At 49.6% G+C, this 18954-nt stretch overlaps 1 protein-coding gene across 1 annotated transcript in view; it reads left to right on the top strand.

Moving 5' to 3' along the window:
• The window catches only part of ZBTB7C (zinc finger and BTB domain containing 7C), a 146768-nt gene that overhangs the window by 68019 nt on the left and 59795 nt on the right, over nucleotides 1-18954 (top strand). The window contains exon 4 of the mRNA XM_041461669.1: nucleotides 6746-6803. Coding sequence (XP_041317603.1) covers nucleotides 6746-6803 — 58 coding nt within the window. The remainder of the gene's footprint in view (nucleotides 1-6745; nucleotides 6804-18954) is intronic.

Raw genomic sequence — 18954 nt, 5'->3', positions numbered from 1 at the left:
TTTCTTATGCTTCATCCAAAATCCTTTGTGCCCTGCAGAGAAATGGGTTTTCTGTCATAGTGACAACACCAAAAGGACTTAGATTTATGTAGGAGGCAAAAATTAGGAGCCTAATTAGTTTTTCCCTTGTCAACCCTTGAGTGCAACCCATGCTGCATAAGCAGGTGGTCAGCTCATGGCATAGCTGTGTGCTCCTTCCCTGTGTTAAAAACTCGCACCGTCTTCTCCGTAGGAGCTGCATGGGCTTACATGTCTGAAGGACACCCAGGATTAGGGAGATGGCTTGGAGTATTCCATCAGAGCCTGCCAAAGGGCATGAACCAGCTGTTCTAAGCATGTCTCAGTGCAAGGAGGCTGTCTCAGCATCGTGGGGTGCTGGTGCCACCTCGATGGCAGCGTGTTCAGGGTGCCACAGCTGCTGCACCTGAGATCATGTTGTATTTGAGTATATAATCATAGTTTGGTTTGGCTTGGAAGGGACCTTTAGAGGCTCTGATGCCATCCCCCTGCCATGCGCAGGGACGTCTTCCACTACCCCAGGCTGCTCCAAGCCCCATCCAGCCTGGCCTTGGGCACTGCCAGGGATCCAGGGGCAGCCACAGCTGCTCTGGGCACCCTGTGCCAGGGCCTCAGCAACTTCATCATAAACTGTGGCTCTGGCCACCCTTCATCCTGCTGGACATGGATTGAGCTGTCTCACAGAGATCTGAGGGTATATTTTCCATCTTGTTTTCCAACCAGATTCCTTCTCTTTGCATCCAGGCTACTCAGGACAGGCAGATCCCAGCTGTGGTGCCCTGCTCTGCTCTCCCATCTGCTGTCAGCAGCACGTTGATGTGTGTCTGCCTTGGAGAGCAAAGCGGGTGCCTGTGCATGTGATTTGGGTGAAAACACTGGCTGAGTGTGATTGAGGTTGTAAAGTTTATGAGATCCTGCATTTTATGGTAAATTTTAAATTGACACTGCAATCAGGAGCATTATAGTCTGTAAAGGAAAGTCGGTGTGATGTGTTGCAGAGCACAAGGTGGTAATTTCCTCTCTTATATTGATCCTATCAACAGCAAAGAATGAAGCAGCTGCTTCTTGGAGGATTGTTTTTTTAATGCATTCATTTTATGTAATTTGTAGAGTATTATTTATCATGTGGGGTTTTTCCCCCCTTTGCTGCCTTTCCCTCTCCCCCCATTTCTAGAAGGGTGCAGCGCTGTCTTACCTACACTTCTCACCTGTGGATTTCAAAATCACCTTTCCAACCACGGCTGATGCTGCTGTTTCCATTTTCACACAGGAAGGGGAAAACTGAGCATTGGAGATTGCAAAGGATGTCAGCCCAAAGATGCAGCCAGGTTACTCCTTCTGAGCACGATCCACACACTCAGTTCTTTCCGAGCTGGGAGGGATGATTTGTCTCAGGGCAGGTTTTTGGTTTTTGTTTTTTTTTGGTTTTTTTTTTTTCTGCTGGAAGAAACAGACCCTGGCAATTAAAAAAAAGCCAGCAGTAATAATCCCAAACACTCTCCTAGGCAATGAAGTGTCCATGTGTGCCAGGGCATGGTAAAAATGCTTTTTCAGAGTATGTTTTCCATGTGGGATTTTCTGCAGGGGCGTGGGTGAGTTGGCTCCCTTGATTTTAGAGGGCATCTCCAGGGCACTGCCCTGTTTGAGGCAACAAAGGCTTTCAGTGAACCTCAGGAAGAGTCTGTGGAAGTCAAAGACTCTTTACAGCATATGAAGGGAATGGGCAGAGGACTATGGGAGGAATTTGGGGGTCACCTGGGTATGAAAGGAGATGCAAGATGAGCTCTTCCCCAGGCTTAGACCCATTACAGCTGAATCACAGCAAAGGGTTGTTTTAATGATGTTTGGTTTTCAGATATGCCAAGAAGATTTTAAAAGAACTGATTGCAAAAATCATGGGCATTTTAAAGTAACATTTGATGGGGATTTCTTGAAGATGCTGTAATACAGCCTACTGTAAAAGCATCTGCTTCCCAGATTAACAGAGGGTTTGCAAACAGCACTTGGGAAGCAACCTCCAAGATTATTTCAAAACTGCAGAACAGATTTGGTGAATGATTTATGACATGGATTTGCATATCAGTTGCTCTTTCTCCTTTCTTTGTCAAATTTACTTGTTTCAGTCCTATTATGCACAAGCACTAGAACCGTCCTGGAAGTGTGGATGTGCCAGGACTGTGCTGCTCATCACAGCAGGGGCCTGAGAGTGCAGAGCTGCAGGGCATCTCCATCCCATGCAAATGGGTTTTATTTAGGAGCTGTTGAAACGTAGACCAGGAGCTGGAGGTAGGCTGCAGTGGCAGATAAAAATATTAACTTGGTGCTCAGTCTCCTTTTAGGGTCAGTGGATGTTTGGCCAGTGGAGTCTGGAGGGTGTTTCACACCCCAAAAGAGATACTGAAGTTTGAGTAACTAAATGGCTCACCAAACACCCAAAATGATGCCAACTGCATCCCCATGGGCTGCAGTAAGAGCTGGGGCAGCCACCACACGTGTAGCCATAGTTCAGCTGCTGGCCAGAAGTGTCCATTTCTACCCTAGGACACATTGCTTAGTCTCCATCTGCCACTCAGGAGGGATGCAGGTCCAGGGTTTTGCCTGGCAAAGCCAGGCATGGGTCTGGGATAGCTTAGGGAGTCCAGTGTATCAATGAGAACCTGCATTAAGGCAACTAAAGCCAGGATTTGTGTGGGCACCCCCTGAAATGCCTTAGTTGGGGCTGAACCCTACCTGGTGTGCCAGGGAGTGGTGTAGGTTTATCAGGCTGTCCCTGGGAGTCACCTCCTGGCCTGGGCACTGGGGAGGGCATGTCCATGGTCTGTGCTGGCTGTCAGTACAGGGCAATCCTGTGCTAAATTCCAGCTGCTGGCTGGTCAGGGCTCGAGCACGCATGGCAGCCTTGGAAGGCCCCTGGAAATACGTGAAGGTTTGTTCTCTTGAGGACAAGGCTGTTCCCTGGAGAAATCTCTGGTGTCCTCAGCATGGACATGGACCTGTTGGAATGTCCAGAGATACCCCAGGGGCTGAGCCCCTCTGCTCTGGAGCCAGCCTGGCCCAGCTGGGGCTGTTCCCCTGCGCAAGAGAAGGCTCCAGGGGCACCTCAGAGCCTCTGCCAGGGCCTAAAGAAGACTTAGAAGAAAGATGAGGACAAACTTAACAGGGTGTGTTACAATAGGACAAGGGGTGATGGTTTTAAACTGAAGGGGAATCTGTTTAGATCAGCTATCAGGAAGAAGTTTTTCACAGTGACTGTGGTAAAACACTGGAACAGGCTGCTCAGAGAAACTATGGGTGCTCTAATCTTGGAAACACTCAAGGTCAGGCTGGATAGGGTCCTGAGCCACCTGATCTAGCTGAGGATATCCCTGCTCCTGTCAGGGGGGTTGAACTGGATGGCCTGTGAAGGTCCCTTCCAGCCCAAACTGCCCTGTGATTGTGTGATAAAGGCTGTTTCTTCATGTAGGCTTGACCTCAAGGGCAGGACAAGCATTCCACATCACCAGTTAATTTGGAATCATCTCTCCCAGGCCAGCAGCTCAGCCCAGCCAGGTGATGGGGAGGTTAGTGTGCTGAAGAGGGGCAGAAGCTCCACTGCTGGGGACACATGGTGAGAGGAGCAGCCCTGTGAGCGAGCTGATGTGGCACATCAGTGATGTATTCAGGGAGGGTAATTAGAAATCTGAATGTCATTTGCAGGAGGGCGTGTTTGAGTCATTCTGCAAACCACCCCAAGAAGCTAAAAGGGACCTTGTGGCTGAAGGGGAAGCCACAGGCAAGCCTGGTTGATTTGTAGCTTCTCATCGCACGTGCGTTTTGGGAACGGAGAATGAAGCCTGGGCTGCCCTCAGCAATGCCCATCCTATTTTGGAAACTGCTGCAAGAGCACCAGGACATCTTCTGATTCAGAGGGCGGGTCATGAGTGTGTTTATTCACAGCCACTCTTCTTGGAGGGTTGATGAAACTGTGATTCACGTGCAGCCTTTTCTTAGCCCAGGAACTCCCATTTATTGGCCCATGAGAATTCTTCTGTGCCTCAAACGGTGATTTGACTTGTTTTAGGTGGAATCATAGAATCACAAAATCATTTAGGTGGGAAAAGTCCTCCAAGACCATTGAGTCCAACCATTCCCCCAGCTCTGCCAAGGCCTAACCCCTGTCCCCAGGTGCCACATGCACATGGGTTTTAAATCCCTCCAGGGATGAGGACTCCACCACTGCCCTGTGCAGCCTGTGCCATGGCTGGACAGCCCATTCTTTGAAGAAATATCTCCTCATATCCCATCTCAACCTGCCCTAGCTCACCTTGAGGCCATTCCCTTTTGTTCTGATGCTTGTGAGAAGACACCAACCCCACCTGCCCACAGCAGGTGTTGCATTACAAGCTGAGCTCTCCTTGCTCTGGGGAGCAGCTGCAGTGAAGGACCTGTGGGGAGAAGGAGGCTTTAGGCAGAAGTTAGAGCTGAAACCCAACACTTCTCAAGGGAAACATGGTGCCAGCCCCTGCCCTGGTGCTGGGGGAGGTTGTGTGTTGAGCCAAGCAGAGCTCAGGAGCTCTGCCGTGAAGCCAGGATCCATTGCAGGGTTTTTGCAGCCTGTACTGTGAATTTTGCCCTATAAAAACCATGATGGTGCTGGCCCAGTGTGGGCTTGTTGCCCTGCATTAAGCTCTTTGCCTGTTGTTGATCACTTTTGGCTGTTGAGTGTGTTGTTAGTCCAGGACAGTGATGTCTCCTTGTGGGTTAATGAACTGAACAGGGCCCTGGCTAAGGAAGGAGGTCCTGACGGAGGGTTACAGCAGCTGGATGCTCTGGAAAACACGTGGACTCACTGGCTGCAGGGAAATTCTCAGGGCTGATTGTGGCCCTGGGGGTGGTCTGCAGCAACTCCATGCTGCACCACTCACATGTGCTCCATGGATGTCCTCAGACTGCCTAAATGTCCTCAGGCTGGTGGTTCTAGACACATGAGGAGGAGAATTTGGGGCTATCACAAAGGTTACTCTTCATGGTTTTGCTCTGTTCCTTGAGTGTATGTGCAGAGCAGTAATTTACCAGTGTCATAGATTGGGTAGGGTGATCAGAGCCTGTTGGTTTCTCCATCCTGACTTCCAGGTGTCAGCCTGGCTTGGAAAATGTTGTTGACACTTACCCATGGAAATAATGAGAATCTCATAAAGGCTGAATCAAGATCATTGGCTCTTTCTAAAAGCTGGGAGAGGAATCCTGTTTACTTCCTTGTGTCATGAGTAGTGAGAAGTGGTGCTGGTGGACCCTGCACTAGTAAACCCATTCAAGGGCTGCCTGGAGAAAAGAAAGAGATGCCTGGGTGATTGATTCAGTCAGAAACCTATTGGGGAGAGAGAAGGCATTGTCTCCATCTCCAGCTGCCCCATGATAACAAATGTCTCCTTCTCCAGCTGCCCCAAATGTCTCCTTGCCCATCAAAGACTGGATGTGGCACTTGATGCCATGGTTTAGTTGAGCTGTCAGGGAATGGGTTGGACTTGATGATCTTGAAGGTCTCTTCCAGCCTTGTGTGATTCTGTGATTCTGTAATAGAGAGACTGCACACAATGAGTGGCTGTTCCTCGCTTTGTACACCACTAAGCCTTGGCAGAGAGATCCTGTTTCATTTGCAGCTTCCATGAGTAGGAGGGAACCGCTTGACCCTGGCCAGGACTCAGGTACAAACCCAGGTTCAAGGACAGATGAGAGCTGGTGGTGCCATTTTAGGGAGAATACCCCAGATTTTGGCTTCTTTGTCATGCAAACAGTGCATTTCTATCTGACTGCTGAGCCACAGGAGCATTTTCCCGCTGAGCACTACTGCATTGTATTCCCAGTGTTGTAATAGCCACAATGGTCTTCCTCCCTGTCCTCACCCAGGAGAAGGCCTGGGCCAGCCCTCCAAATTGTCCTAGAGGACCCTGTTGTGGTGGCTACCTGCTGGTGGGGGTCTCACACCTTGAGGTTGTTCTGAAGTGGAGTAAAGCACCCCAGAACATCCTTCTGCCAATCTCCTTCATCAGCCCTGAGTCCTGCCTGCTCTGAGTCCTTCTGGCCAAGCTGCTGGGCCTCCACATGGAGGTGTCACCTTCTGCAAATGCAAGACCCCTGTCTCCATCATTTGGAAGTGTGAGTGGTGGCCAGGAGCTTCTGCAGAGCTCCATTTCTCCAAAGGTTTTCCCAGGCTAAGAGGGGCCGAGAACTTTCATGGGCAGAGTTGGGAGGATGTTGGTCAAACACCTTCCCTCTTTGCACCCCAGCACTGGTGGAATGTGGATTTGCTGTGGATTTGCTCTGCAGGTACTACTGAGCTGCCACTGGTGACTGGACTGTGGATGTAGGAATAAGCTGATAATCCCAAGAGGCCAAAGTGTAATGTTGATATGGGTGAAGCAGCCCAGAGCTGCCCCGGTGTGATCCATTCCTGGGGCGTTCATCTCCCAGCTGTCACTGGAGATGTGATACAGGGGGAGGATGGGGTGGGCTTGCACTTCCATGGCACGGTGTTGCTAGGTGATGTTGTGGTACAGGGAAGGGTGATGAGCAGAGGAACTGACCCTGGGAGCACGTGTGGTGGGAGAGCAGGAACAGGCCTGTTTCCATGTTTTCTCATTGTCCTGGCAGAGGCTTCTCCAGAGCTGGCCCTTCTTAACCACATAATCAGTCCTGGATCTGATGAGGGGTTTTGTTTTGTGTTTTTTTTCTCTCTGTTTTTCCTTAGGAAATGGTCAGAGGAGCGAAAGGAGCATCACCATTTTGAAGCAAAACCAAGGGTACTGGTGAGTACACACTGGAGTGAGCTTGCTGGGGAGAGCTGGCAAGGAGGATGCAGACTGGGGAGAACTCTGTGGTTGTCCTGATACCTTTCTGGGGTCTTGGGGTTCTGATCTGCCCTTCAATTATTGAGATTTCCTGTGGGAGAGGAGGTAGTTTTCTGTGTTAATGGATCAGCACAAATCATCTTTACCACCACCACCACCGTTCTCTGCTGTCATCAACGACCAAACCTCTAATTGCTCTTCCTGTAAATCCGTGGAAGATGCTCTCATCAATATGTGTGTTCTCAGTGCTGAGTGCTGGAAGGAGCAGGCAGCAGATATGCTGGCAGCTGCACAGGAGTGCACCAAGCAACAATATTTGTTAATGCTTGGAGTGCTTTTGGCTGTTGTTGTGCTTGGCCCCGTCCAGACCCAGTCATGGGGCTGCGATCTGGGTGGCATTTCAAGGTCCTCTCCAGACCTGTTTCTGCAGCTGTCACACAAGAGGCTGTGACTTGGATGTTTGCCTAGAGGTCTTGAACAGGAAGAAAGGAGAATCCTTTTTTTTTCATCTGAGCTAGTTCACATATGCCAGAGCCAGACCCTGAGCTGATGTTTTTGAACTATTTTGCATTGTGTCAGGTGGGAGGCTGGGTATTTTTTTCACCATCTACTTGTGAAAATTTCCTGGTTTACACTGGCCAAACCCTCAGCAGAGCCATGCTGTGAGCCCCTGCAGGTCCCCATCCCTCAGGGACCAAATTCTCTTGTCTTTCCTCTGTGCATGTGTGATGGATGCTGAGGAGCATCTTGGTGCTGAGCTATCACAGAATTGTAGAACTGTGGTTTGGGTAGGAAGGGCCTTTTAAAGCTCATTTCATTCCAACCCCCTGCCATGAGCAGGGACACCTTCCACTATCCCAGGTTGCTCTCCCTGCTGGCAGGATTCCTCAGAGAAAAGCTCTGTGGACAAGGCCAGCAATCTCAGAGTCCCAAAATGGATTGGGTTGGAAGGGTCCTTAAAGCTCATCCAGTGCCATCCCCTGCCATGGGCAGGGACACCTTCCCACTGTCCCAGGCTGTTCCAAGCCCTATCCAGCCTGGCCTTGGACATTTCCAGGGATCCAGGGGCAGCCACAGCTGCCCTGGGAAACCTGTGCCAGGACCTCACCATCCTCATCATAACAAATTTCTTTCTTATACCTAGTCTTGATCTCTGCTGTAGCCTGGACTACAAGAGCAGTGCTATTGGAGTTTGGATCACGGGGAAATGCAGATTTTTAAGACACACCTCAGCTGCTGTTTGAGTGCAGATGAAGGGAGAAACTTACACAATGAGGTTTCAGGAAGCAATCTGTAGACATTTAAAAATGCAGGGGCCCTTTATAGTTAGTGGAGATGTTTTTATCCCATGTTACATCTGGTCTAGTGTGGGCAGCATGCGAGGATGAGCAGAAGTCTGTCCCTCTTCTCTGGCTGCAAGAGCAGCCCAGGTGAGGGGATGGTGTGTCTGCAGGGTCACCTCCTGACAAGGCAGGCAGGGAGGGAGCTGAGACCCCGTTTTCCCCCAACACTCCTGCCAGCAGAAGAGTTTGAGAAGGGATGCTTTGTTCACAGGAATCATGCCTGACTCCAAAACGGGTTCTAATCATTGCCTGGAGCACAGACTAAACTCCTTTCTGTCTCCCACACCTCCTACGGCTTCCCTGCTGCCTCTATGCAATCAGCTAGAAGAAAAACCCAGACTGTTCCTGAGAACAGCAACCCCTTCTCCTGTAGACAGGGCAACCAGCAAGGCTACTGCAGAGCTGAGTGGTGTCAGCCTGGGGTGGTGAACATGCTTCCCATGCAGCTCTCTTGCACCCATCTGCTCCCAAATTCCAGCTGTTTCCCCTCCATGCCCCCCTGTCTCCTGGCAGAGATGGGGATGACTGGGAGGGCCTGTGTGTATCTAAAGCATTGTGTATTTCATCATGCTGGCTTTCCAGACGTACACCCGTGGGGGTTTGGCCCCTTGAGCTCCAACAATCCTGAAGTGATCCAGCTTATTAAGTATCCGTTTGCGCTGTCTTTAGCATTAAATAATTGGTTCCTCAGCATATTTGAGTTGGAGGGTTTCTGATAATCCTCTGAACTATCCATCAGGCTCCATTATCATCTCTGCACTCCTGTGCCAGCTGCCTTGTGTCAACTCTGCCTGGGGTTTACAAATAGATTTTGTTTCTCCTGCAGTTTTGCCTCTTTTCTTCAGTCTCCCTCTCTCAAAGGAGCTGTTTCAGGCTCCTCAAAAATTTGTGCAGACACCCCCGTCAGCATCTTTCTGCTGACTGGTGAGTGATGGGTCCCATCCTCGTGCTGCCTTCTGCTCCTGACAGGGTCCCCAAGCAAAAACTCTTAATTTACCTCAAAAGGAATAGAACTGTTGTCTCGACTGAAAGGATTTTCACATGCAAACTGATAAATCTCCACAGTGTTTGACTTTTCTTACTGGCTCAGAGGATTTGTAGTGTGCACAGCGAGGACGTGTCAGCTGTACATATATGTCAGCACTGTACATACATGTGGGGCACAAACCATGTATGTCCTGATGGTATTTTAGTAAGGATGCTTCAGAGGGCTTCTAAAAAGCCTCCTAGCCCGGTGGGTAATGTGAGAGCTGAGAATACAATAGAGTAGAATAGAATAGAATAGAATAGAATAGAATAGAATAGAATAGAATAGAATAGGTTTGGGTCAGAAGAGACATTTAAAAGACATCTTGTCCAACCCCTCTGCAATAAGCAGGGGCATCTTCAACTACACCAGGTAGCTCAAAGCCCTGTCCAGTCTTTATCATATCATTTTTGTTACCTGTTGCTGCTACTGCCACTCCAACTGTGAGAGGAATGCTCAGCATCCTTCAAAAATCAGGCTTGTGCCCTCCAGGTCTGCAGCATCCTGGAGGAGGTGGGTGGGTTGGGAGATCATATGCTTGTGGATCTGATTTGCTTTTAGAGCTAATCCTAAAATCACACACGCCAGGGTCAGGGCCTGCAGATGCATGTATTCCCATTTTACAGGAGGTGCTGCTGGATGTTTTGCCAGTATCAGGAAAGACATAGCTAGGTTTTACTCGTGCAAGATGAGCTTTCTAGCTTAAGAAATATTTTTCCCAGTGAAATGTTGGGGTTATCAAGGCTAGTCTCAGGCTGACAGGGTGGGATTGCAGGTCATACCAGGGTGTAGCAAGAGGAGTCAGAAAAACAGGGCCTGTCTCTTTTACAAATATCTTCCTATATAGTCTGAACACTTGTTTTCTGACTTGTTCTAGAGGCATCTTTTGCTCCTAGGGTATAAAACATGCAAATTCCAGCATCTTCAGTGTATTTAGGAACTCTCCTGCTTGTACATTGAATTTTACCCCTGCATTTCCAGATTGGCTTTTAAAATTTTTTTCATAGTTCTAACCTGTCAAGGGGAGATTGACAAGAGAAGATTAATATCCTAAAATAGCCACCTGGTACTTCTGTAAAAACATGTTGGTGTGACTGTCTAAAGGACAAAAACATGGTATTTTGTACCGAAATATATTTGCTTTTGCAACAGCAAGTTTTACTTTGCATCCCTGCCCTGGCTGCAGTGTATTGTTGGACAGGAGCCATCTCTTAAGTGATCTTGCAGTATGAAGAAGGAAAAACAGGGCGAGAAAAACCTACAAACAGGGTAAATTGTTATGGAGCAGGGTAAATTATTATGGAACAATTCTGGTTAACGCATGGAGGAGACTGATGCTGGATGGTGCAAAGTGACCCAGCAAAGTCCACCTGCCTTCAGCAGAGGCAGAGACCTGCTTTTCTAAGACATCTGCAGTGTTTTAAAGCCTGCAAATTCTGCTTGTCCAGAAGACGTGACAGCGCTCCGGTGTCACTGTAAGACAAAAACCTCCCTGATTCCTGCGCCTGTGCCCTAATGTCATTACTTTCCTTCTTTTGCAGATCCGCATAATGACATTCATGGTCACACACGCACACAAAAATACTTTATATAAAGAAAATGAATCTGGCTTCAGCCGGCTCTCGCCTTCTGCTGCGCTTACCTCCAGACCCTGGCTCGCCCAGGGTGAAATGAAAAGGGGAGTTAATGTGGCGGGGTCATTTCTCACTGCTGAATTGGTCAGCCGTCTACGGAGCCAATTTCTGCAGCTTTTCAGTGGCGTGGCAGACCCCTGGGTAATATTTGCCTGAATAGAGCCCTAAGTGTTTAAGCTGTATTGCTAGGAATGGCTGTTTTATCCTATGCATCTGAGATTTCAACTCATCAGACATGAAGCAGGTCAAGACTCTCATGCCATTGTGTGCATTATAGCGAACAGAACAGAATATGCTTGATAAAAGGGAGGACTTAAAAGAAATGCTTCTTTAGACCTGAAACTTTCAAGTCCCACAATGCATCAAAGACCCCTCGTATAGACTTTGAAAGGGGTGAAAGGCATTACCTAATATTTGGAGGAAATGAATAATAAAGCATCCCAAGTGCCTGGAAACTAATTTAGGAGTGCACGCTGCACTGTATTGCCTCTGCTGGATTTGCTCCCCAGAAGAGTTGCTAACAAAGGGTTTAAAAAATAAAATAAAATGACGATTGGTGACCAACTTTTCTGCCTTGAAATGCCCCCTTTTTTGTAATGTTTCCTGGTAAGACTTACTTATGAAAAGATGAAATACAGCCTGTGCTGCAAACACCAGGTCTCAAATGAATCTCGGGAGCCCGCAAGGTTTCCCACCATTCTCCTCCCCACCGCAGCCTTTTGTTCCTTCATGTTGAAAGCACTGCTTGCAGGATGCTTGCAGGATGCCCAGGCACTACCTGCTCCCAGAGTTTAGTCATATCTCAGGAAAAAGAGAGAAAAAAAATCAACCTATTTCTGTGGCCTTTGCTTTTGTTCCAGAAAAACCACCTTTGTGTAGAGCTGGGGCTGCTCTGTTGGTGACCTGTGGCTCCTTGCAGCTGGAACTGGGAGCTGGGTACCCTGCTGAAGGTACCAGTTGTGTTTCTGGCATCCCCATAGATGCTGGAGGTGCTGTTTGGAGCCAGAGATATTTATTGTAGAGTTACAGAATGGTTTAAGTTGGAAAGGACCTTAAAGCTCATCTTGTTCCAGACCCTCTGCCATGGACAGGGGCACATCCATCAGACCAGGTTGCTCCCAGTCTCCATCCAACCTGGCCCTTCCAGAGGTTTCCTTCCATTGCTGCTTCTGAGATGCTGCAGTGGTCTCCAAGGCTTCCATGGGATTTGGGAGCTGCAGAGCTTGTGTGGGCTCAACCTCTGCCTTGTGTCATGAGATGTGAGCAGCTAGTGGGACATCCACCCCCTTGGGATTGGTGGGAGAGGCCTGATGGCTCTGGGATTCAGCAGAGGGGAGGTTGTGTTTGCAAGGATAACCTGCTTCAGAGCAGAGAACCAAACCTTGTGGCATACAGCCTTTCCTCAAATCTGATGAAGCGTTGGGAGATGAGGACAGCTGGGCAAGGGTGTTTGGGCCTGAGGGGCTCTGCTTGCCCTGCCCTTGCCCATCCCCTCTTCCTGTGTGTGTCTCACTGAGCTCTGCTTTCACCATCTGTGGAGATCAGTAAAATTTGAGTGCTTTCTTACCTGCTTCTCCCCCAGGCCGTGGTTAATTGAGGGCAGGAGGACAGGCAGGAGTGCTCAGGCAATATTTACAAGAAGAAGAGGATGTTAATGAGCCAGCAGGGCTGGACTAGTGGGGTATGGAGATGATGGGCAGTGGTTTCCCACATTTTTTTTCTCCAGTTACCAGAGGTGATTAAAACCTCTTTGTGTCCAAAAGAGTTAAATCTGGACTTCTACCCCCATAAAATTTCTGGTCCTGGGGCTGCTGTTTCAGTGGGACCTTCTGTAGTGGGAAAAAAATGGGATATTGGGATGAGGGAGGATGCCTGTGAGTTACCAGCCATTGCAAGACTGGGAGAAGGAGAACTTTTAGCAAAATAGTGGGTTTTTTTAAATCAGAGCTCAACCCAACAACCTTGTTGGGCTGGGGCCAGTTGTTTTAGTTACCAGTTATCAGAGAGGCAGTGGATGCCCCATCTGTGGCCATGTTAGACAGAACTTGGAGCACTCAGTTCTAGTGGAAGGTGACCCTGCCCATGGGCAGGGGGCTGGCCTCTAAAAGGTCCTTTTCAGCCCAAAACATTCCATGTTCTGTGGATCTGTTTAGCATCCTTCCTGACCAGGGTGTGTGCAGCTGTTGGTTCAAGGCACTGGTGCTCTCAACCACAAAGCCCAGTGGGTGGGTGAGGCACAAGAAGTGGTGTACAGGGTGACAGACAAGTCCCAAGCCTTTCCAACACCTTTATTCCTTAACACTGGAGAGCCAGATGATAAAAGCCTGACCCATCTTTGACAAAATAATCAGAAACCGGGATAATTTCTCATGGAAAGGAAACCTGGCGGTGCTGCGAGGGGAGTTCCATGCCCTGTCTTAACGATACATCAGTGCCCAGGGACTTTTTAGTCTTGTGCTTGGGTTTTATGATCCGTATTAGTTCTCTTTTAATTTTTATTGCTTGGCTTTAGTTTTTGATAGAGTGCTGGAAGCACCTCGGTGGGCAGGGATGGCTCCCTTAGCACTGGCTGTCACCTTGTGGCTTGACCCACATTTCAGGGAGGAGCAGAGGGGCCGGACGTGGGCTCGGCAGCCCTTTATGTGGTGACACCCCTGCCTGTGTCAGCCTCTACCTGCCAGCACTGCCAGCTCAGAGGCTGGCTGATCACCCCCCTGGGCTCTGCTGCTTTCTCCTGGGCTTCAAGCAGAGTGTGGCAGGACACACTCTGCTTTTCCCCTGCAGAACGACTCATTCAGGGGGTCTGTGAGCCATGATTGTGTTCCTATGACATTGCTGAGCCAGGAAAACCAGGTAAGGCATTGGTGCTGGATGGCCCTGGTTTCTTCCCTCCAGCAGATCAGGTGAGGTTTGCTTCTCTTCCACGTGGGCCATCCTTGCTTTAGTTTTGCTTCTGGTTTGCTACCCACTGCAGAGAGAAATAAAATCTTCTCTAAGATCATTCTGATAGATAAAGGTAGTGAAATGTGGAAAAATATGAGGTTCATCTGGGAAACTTAAACACTTCAGGGGCACAGGGGATCAGCCATGCTCTCCTGGGCTGGACCCTCAAGCACAATTCTGCCTGGTCTGCTGGTGGCTCTTGTCTCAGAATAGCTCTGGATAAGATGTGCTGTCAGGGGAAGCAAAGGGAAGGGATTTATTTAGCCTGACTGGGAAGCTGGCATTGCCCAAGCTTTATGGTAATGGGGTGACTTATGTTAAGGAGATACTTGGGCTGCACTGGTTGGCACCTCAGTGTGAAGGGACACCCGCCCTGTGTCCCCTGGGGCTCCCTCCGTGCCAGCTGATAACCCATGCCATTTGGAGAGCTTTCACTCCTTGCAGCTTGGCATTTCTGCTCGCTGCTCCAGGACAGATCCAAACCCCACTGGCATCAGGGAAGATTTTCTCTGACTTCAGCTGGCTCCATCCTCCCAGAGAGAAGACGTGACACAACTTGTGCATTGCAGTTTATTCCTGGTGACAAGTGCACCTTCCCCAGTGACCTTTCACACCACTGAATGCAGGGGATGGGGATGCTGGTCCCCTCCCAGGCAGCCCAAGAGCAGGGCTGTCACAGCAAGGGAGCTTGCATGCTGCTGAGAAAAACCCTCCCTTCAGTACCCAAGGGACCTGAGTGCTGGTTCAAAAGGTTGCAAAGCACTGTCAGCTCCTGTTTGGGGCTGCTGTGCTGAAGGGAGATCCTGCCAAGGAGGTCACAGGCTAAATTTGAAGTGATTGTGGTTTAAAATGATCTTCCAGGTTTGTCAGCCCCGTCAGAATTCAGCTCCTGTAAGAGTGGCCAGAGGTTTGGGGTGCATGGGGCTGGGAACCACCCCAAGGAAGGGTGTCCTTGCAGGTGGCACAGCTGAGCCCTGGGCCTTCCCCAGCAAAACAGTGCCCCAGTTCATCTGCAGCAGGTGATGAAATGCAGGTGGCCAGAGGAAAGGAAGGAGCGATGACATCATCCTCAGCATTGAGTCTGCCACAGTGCTAAAGTCCTTCTGATGGCAGCAGATCAGATCAGGATCCATCCATCCATCCATCCATCCATCCATCCACCCATCCATCCATCCATCCACATAGTTTCCAGACTGTGGGTATCCTTCCCCATGCATGTGGTTACATCCCTTTCCCTCTTCCCCCAGTCATATCTGACATTTGCTCATGCCCACAGTGGAGACTCCACTGATTTGTGCAGCTCAGGGTGAAGCTTGCTGTGCTTGTCTTCCACCAGCATTTCAACTGAAATCCAACCTGCTCATGAATGCTCTTGCTCCAGGTTTCTTTATTGAAACACTTTGTAAATAAAATTAGAATACCAAAGCAGTAGAGCCTGGCAAAAAGTAAGGGGGAATGTTTCTTGGCATGGAAAAATATCCTCAACCAAGAAAAAGCCTAATTTATTCTGGTGAAGCAGAGAGAATCCAGCAACCTCCCTTTTGTTGTGCAGTTCACATGTATTGCTGTATTCACACCTGAAATCTTTTGCTGAAAGTTTGGCACCATTTCTTCCCCTTTTGCTCAGAGAACTGCAAGATTTGAAGAGCCATCCTTTCTGGCTCTGTAAGAGCTGATTCCCACAGAACCCACAGCTACCACAGAGGAAAGGACTCATTGGGCTGGGAGCTGCAGCCTGCATTTCATCACCTACCAGGAGTCCCATCTGTCAGTGGGAGCTGCACAGTTCTCCCCTGCTAACAAAATTATTTATTTTGTCCCATCATTAAGGATATTCATGCAGCAGAAATGGGAATGATCTCTGCTTTGTGAGTTTTAGAAGCCCATTTTGTATTTGTCTTGGTGGTGGAGGAGCAGTAAAGAGCTCTGTGATCTCGCCTGTTACGATAAGTGAGTTTTGGAAGAGGTTTTCTGTCTGATACTCTGTCTAAAAGCGTGGGGAAATGCCATTCTAAAGGCTGTTAAAACACAATTGCTCACTGATTTACACCGTCAAGGAGTGCCTCTTTACTGGGAGATGTACACTGAATAAAAGCAGTTCAAGTGGTGCTTTTAATAAATAGATAATGGAACAGCATTTTATCTTCTGCTTTAATCCGTTATGTTAGCATAGGGTAGTGTATCCCTCTGATAGATTTTGAGATAGCAGAAACTGCGAGTCAAACCACTTTCCTTCTGAGTCTTTGAAGAGAAATTGCACACTGGTGAAAGCTACTGGGTTCTCAGTGAACTGGGATCTTTCTCCCGTGGATGGGTTCAGTTGGGTCCCAGTGGGTTGGGGTTCAGGGCACCGATCTTAGAATGTCATCTTAGAATGAATATCATAACATATCTTGTGTGTCCAGGGAAGGGAACTGAGCTGGGGAAGGGTCTGGAGCATCAGGAGCAGCTGAGGGAGCTGGGAAAGGGGCTCAGCCTGGAGAAAAGGAAGCTCAGGGGAAAGGGGGACCCTTTTGGCTCTGCACAGCTTCTGACAGAAGGGGACAGCCAGGGGAGGTTTGGATTGAATTAGGGAAAATTCCTTCATGGAAAGGGTTTTCCAGCTCTGGCACAGCTGCCCAGGGCAGTGGTGAAGGGGTTTAAAAGCCATGTCTTGGGGACATGGGTCACTGGTGGCCTTGGCAGTGCTGGGGGAATGGTTGGGCTTCATGGGCTTAAAGGGCTTTTCCAATATAAACAATTCTGTGATTCTAAATTGGAAGGAACCCATAAGGACCATTGAGTCCAGCTTCCCCACTACTTGCAAGACTGTCTAAACAGCATCATCCAAATGCTCCTTGAACTCTGTCAGGCTTGGGGCCATGAGCTGGGGAGCCTGTTCTGGTGCCTGACCACCCTCTGGGTGAAGAGCCTGTTCCTGATTTCCAGCCTGAAATTTCTGGGATGTGGCTTCATTCCATGATGCCTTGGCTTTGGCCATGGGGCTGTTGCCTTGCTGGGTGGCAACACCCATGCTTCACATCCCAAATGCCATGTGGAGTCCTCTGTAGTCCCCAGCTCTCATGGTTTTGAGTGGGAAGGGTGTGGAGCCACAGGGAAAGAGGCACCTCTGTGGAAAGCTCCTCTCTAAGCCTTTGGACTTCTCTAGAGGCACCAGGTTGCTGGGGCTGAGTGCCTTGAAGCTAAATGAACTGTTGGCTGCTTGGTTAGGAAAGAAACAGGACACTTTGGGAGGCAGGAAAAAGGTAATTTATCCTGTTGCTGCTCATCCTTGTTAATTCATTGTTTCCGTTGAAAACCCTGCACTTAGCTTCTTCATGAATGAACCCAGTGTCTGTGCCTCCAAAAACAACTTGGCTTGGTGAAAAATAAGACCTCCTTTCACCTCCTCTCTGCTCTGCCGTGTTTTTTCCCCCCTTGTTTTCTTCCACTCACATCCATCCTGCCTGGGTGGCAGTCCCAGTTTGTCCCTGTGGAGCAGGGCCGGAGCCCAGGGCTGGATTTACAGAATGGTTTGGGTTGGAAGGGACCCTAAAGATCATCTCATCCCACCCCCTGCCATGGGCAGGACACCTTCCACCATCCCAGGGTGCTCCAAGCCCCATCCAGCCTGGCCTTGGGCACTGCCAGGGATCCAGGGGCAGCCACAGCTGCTCTGGGAAACTTGTGCTGGTGTTTTCTCACCCTCAGCATAAAGGATTTCATCCCAGGGGCTGCTCCCCTGCGTGAGAGAGGTTTGCTGTGACCCTGCAGGGGTGCTCCCAAGCCAAAGAGGATGGGAAAGCTTGAAGGAAAGGTCTGGAGAAGGGGAAGTGACTCAGCTGCATGGCAGGAGAGACTGTCAGGGAGGAAGGGTGGGTAGGGAGATGGAGATACAGAATGGGGAGGCGTAGTGTGGGGGGCAGAAAGGCTGGAGGGTGACCTGGGTGCTGGGATGGGGCTGAGACATGGCCCAGCTGTGGTGAGCAAAGCCTTTTGCAGCGACTGCCTGGGTGTGGAAGGGCAGATGGAGCAGAGGAGAGGTCTCTGTGCAGTGGTAGCTGGTCTCCTCATGCCCTTCAGCAGCTGGAGTGGAGCAGAGCTGGCACCACATCAGCAGTGAGCTCTCTGAGGACCATCTGTGAGCCAAGGGCAATGAGAACAATTACCAGCCAGAGGAAAAAATCATCAAGAGAGAGGCTGGAAAAAGCTGTGGGGGAGGCTTAGAGCCAAGCAGAGGCAGAGAAAAGGGGATCTCTAAGCCAATGAGTGGCCAGAGAAAGTACACTGTCTGGTCTCCCTATCTCATAACACAGGTCTGTTTAAGGAAACAGCTGTGTCCATGAGAAAATGCTTTCCCCTTGGGTTGAGCCTGTGAAAGTGGCTGGCAGGGGATGCCTCCAAAGCTGGGAATTTAGCACTCAGATAAGGCTTGGATGTCGTTTGGGAGTGGTAACGAAAACAAGATCTATAAATGAAACCCGGAAGAGTGATTACTCTTTATTCAGGGGTTTAAAATTATCTTGAACTTGTGGGAGTTGAGAGACCACCTTCTTGGAAGCACAGCTGGGGTTTGCTACTGTAGTTTGCAGGTGTATCAGCCTGTGGGTGCTGGGCTTTGGGGCAATTGGTAAAGCCTGGATGGGAGCTAAACCCATCATGCCAAGCTGCTTGGACACAGGGAGTTGCATAGGTCAGCCTGGAGAAGGCTCCAGAGAGAACTTTTATCCCCTTCCAGGGCCTAAAAGGGCTCCAGGAGAGCAGGAGAGGGACTTGGGACAAGGGATGCAGGGACAGGACACCAGGAATGGCTTACACTGCCAGAGGGCAGGGTTAGTGTTGAAAGTGGGAATAAATCCATCCCTGTGAGGGTGGGCAGGCCCTGGCCCAGGGTGCCCAGAGCAGCTGTGGCTGCCCCTGGATCCCTGGAAGTGTCCAGGGCCAGGCTGGATGGGGCTTGGAGCAGCCTGGGACAGTGGGAAGGTGTCCCTGCCCATGGCAGGGGGTGGCACTGGATGAGCTTTAAGGTCTGTTCCAACCCAAACCATTTTGGGACTCTGAGATTGCTGGCCTTGTCCACAGAGCTTTTCTTTGAGGAATTCTGCCAGCAGGGAGAGCAGCTTTGAAGCTTTTCCCAGGGTAGGGAAGAAACCAAGAAAAGAGTAGATATTTCCTAAGAGTAA

The sequence above is a fragment of the Pyrgilauda ruficollis genome, unplaced genomic scaffold, assembly GCF_017590135.1.
Source record: "Pyrgilauda ruficollis isolate IOZ18807 unplaced genomic scaffold, ASM1759013v1 scaffold150, whole genome shotgun sequence".
Classification (NCBI taxonomy): Eukaryota; Metazoa; Chordata; class Aves; order Passeriformes; family Passeridae; genus Pyrgilauda; species Pyrgilauda ruficollis.
This window is presented reverse-complemented; position numbering and strand designations above follow the sequence as displayed.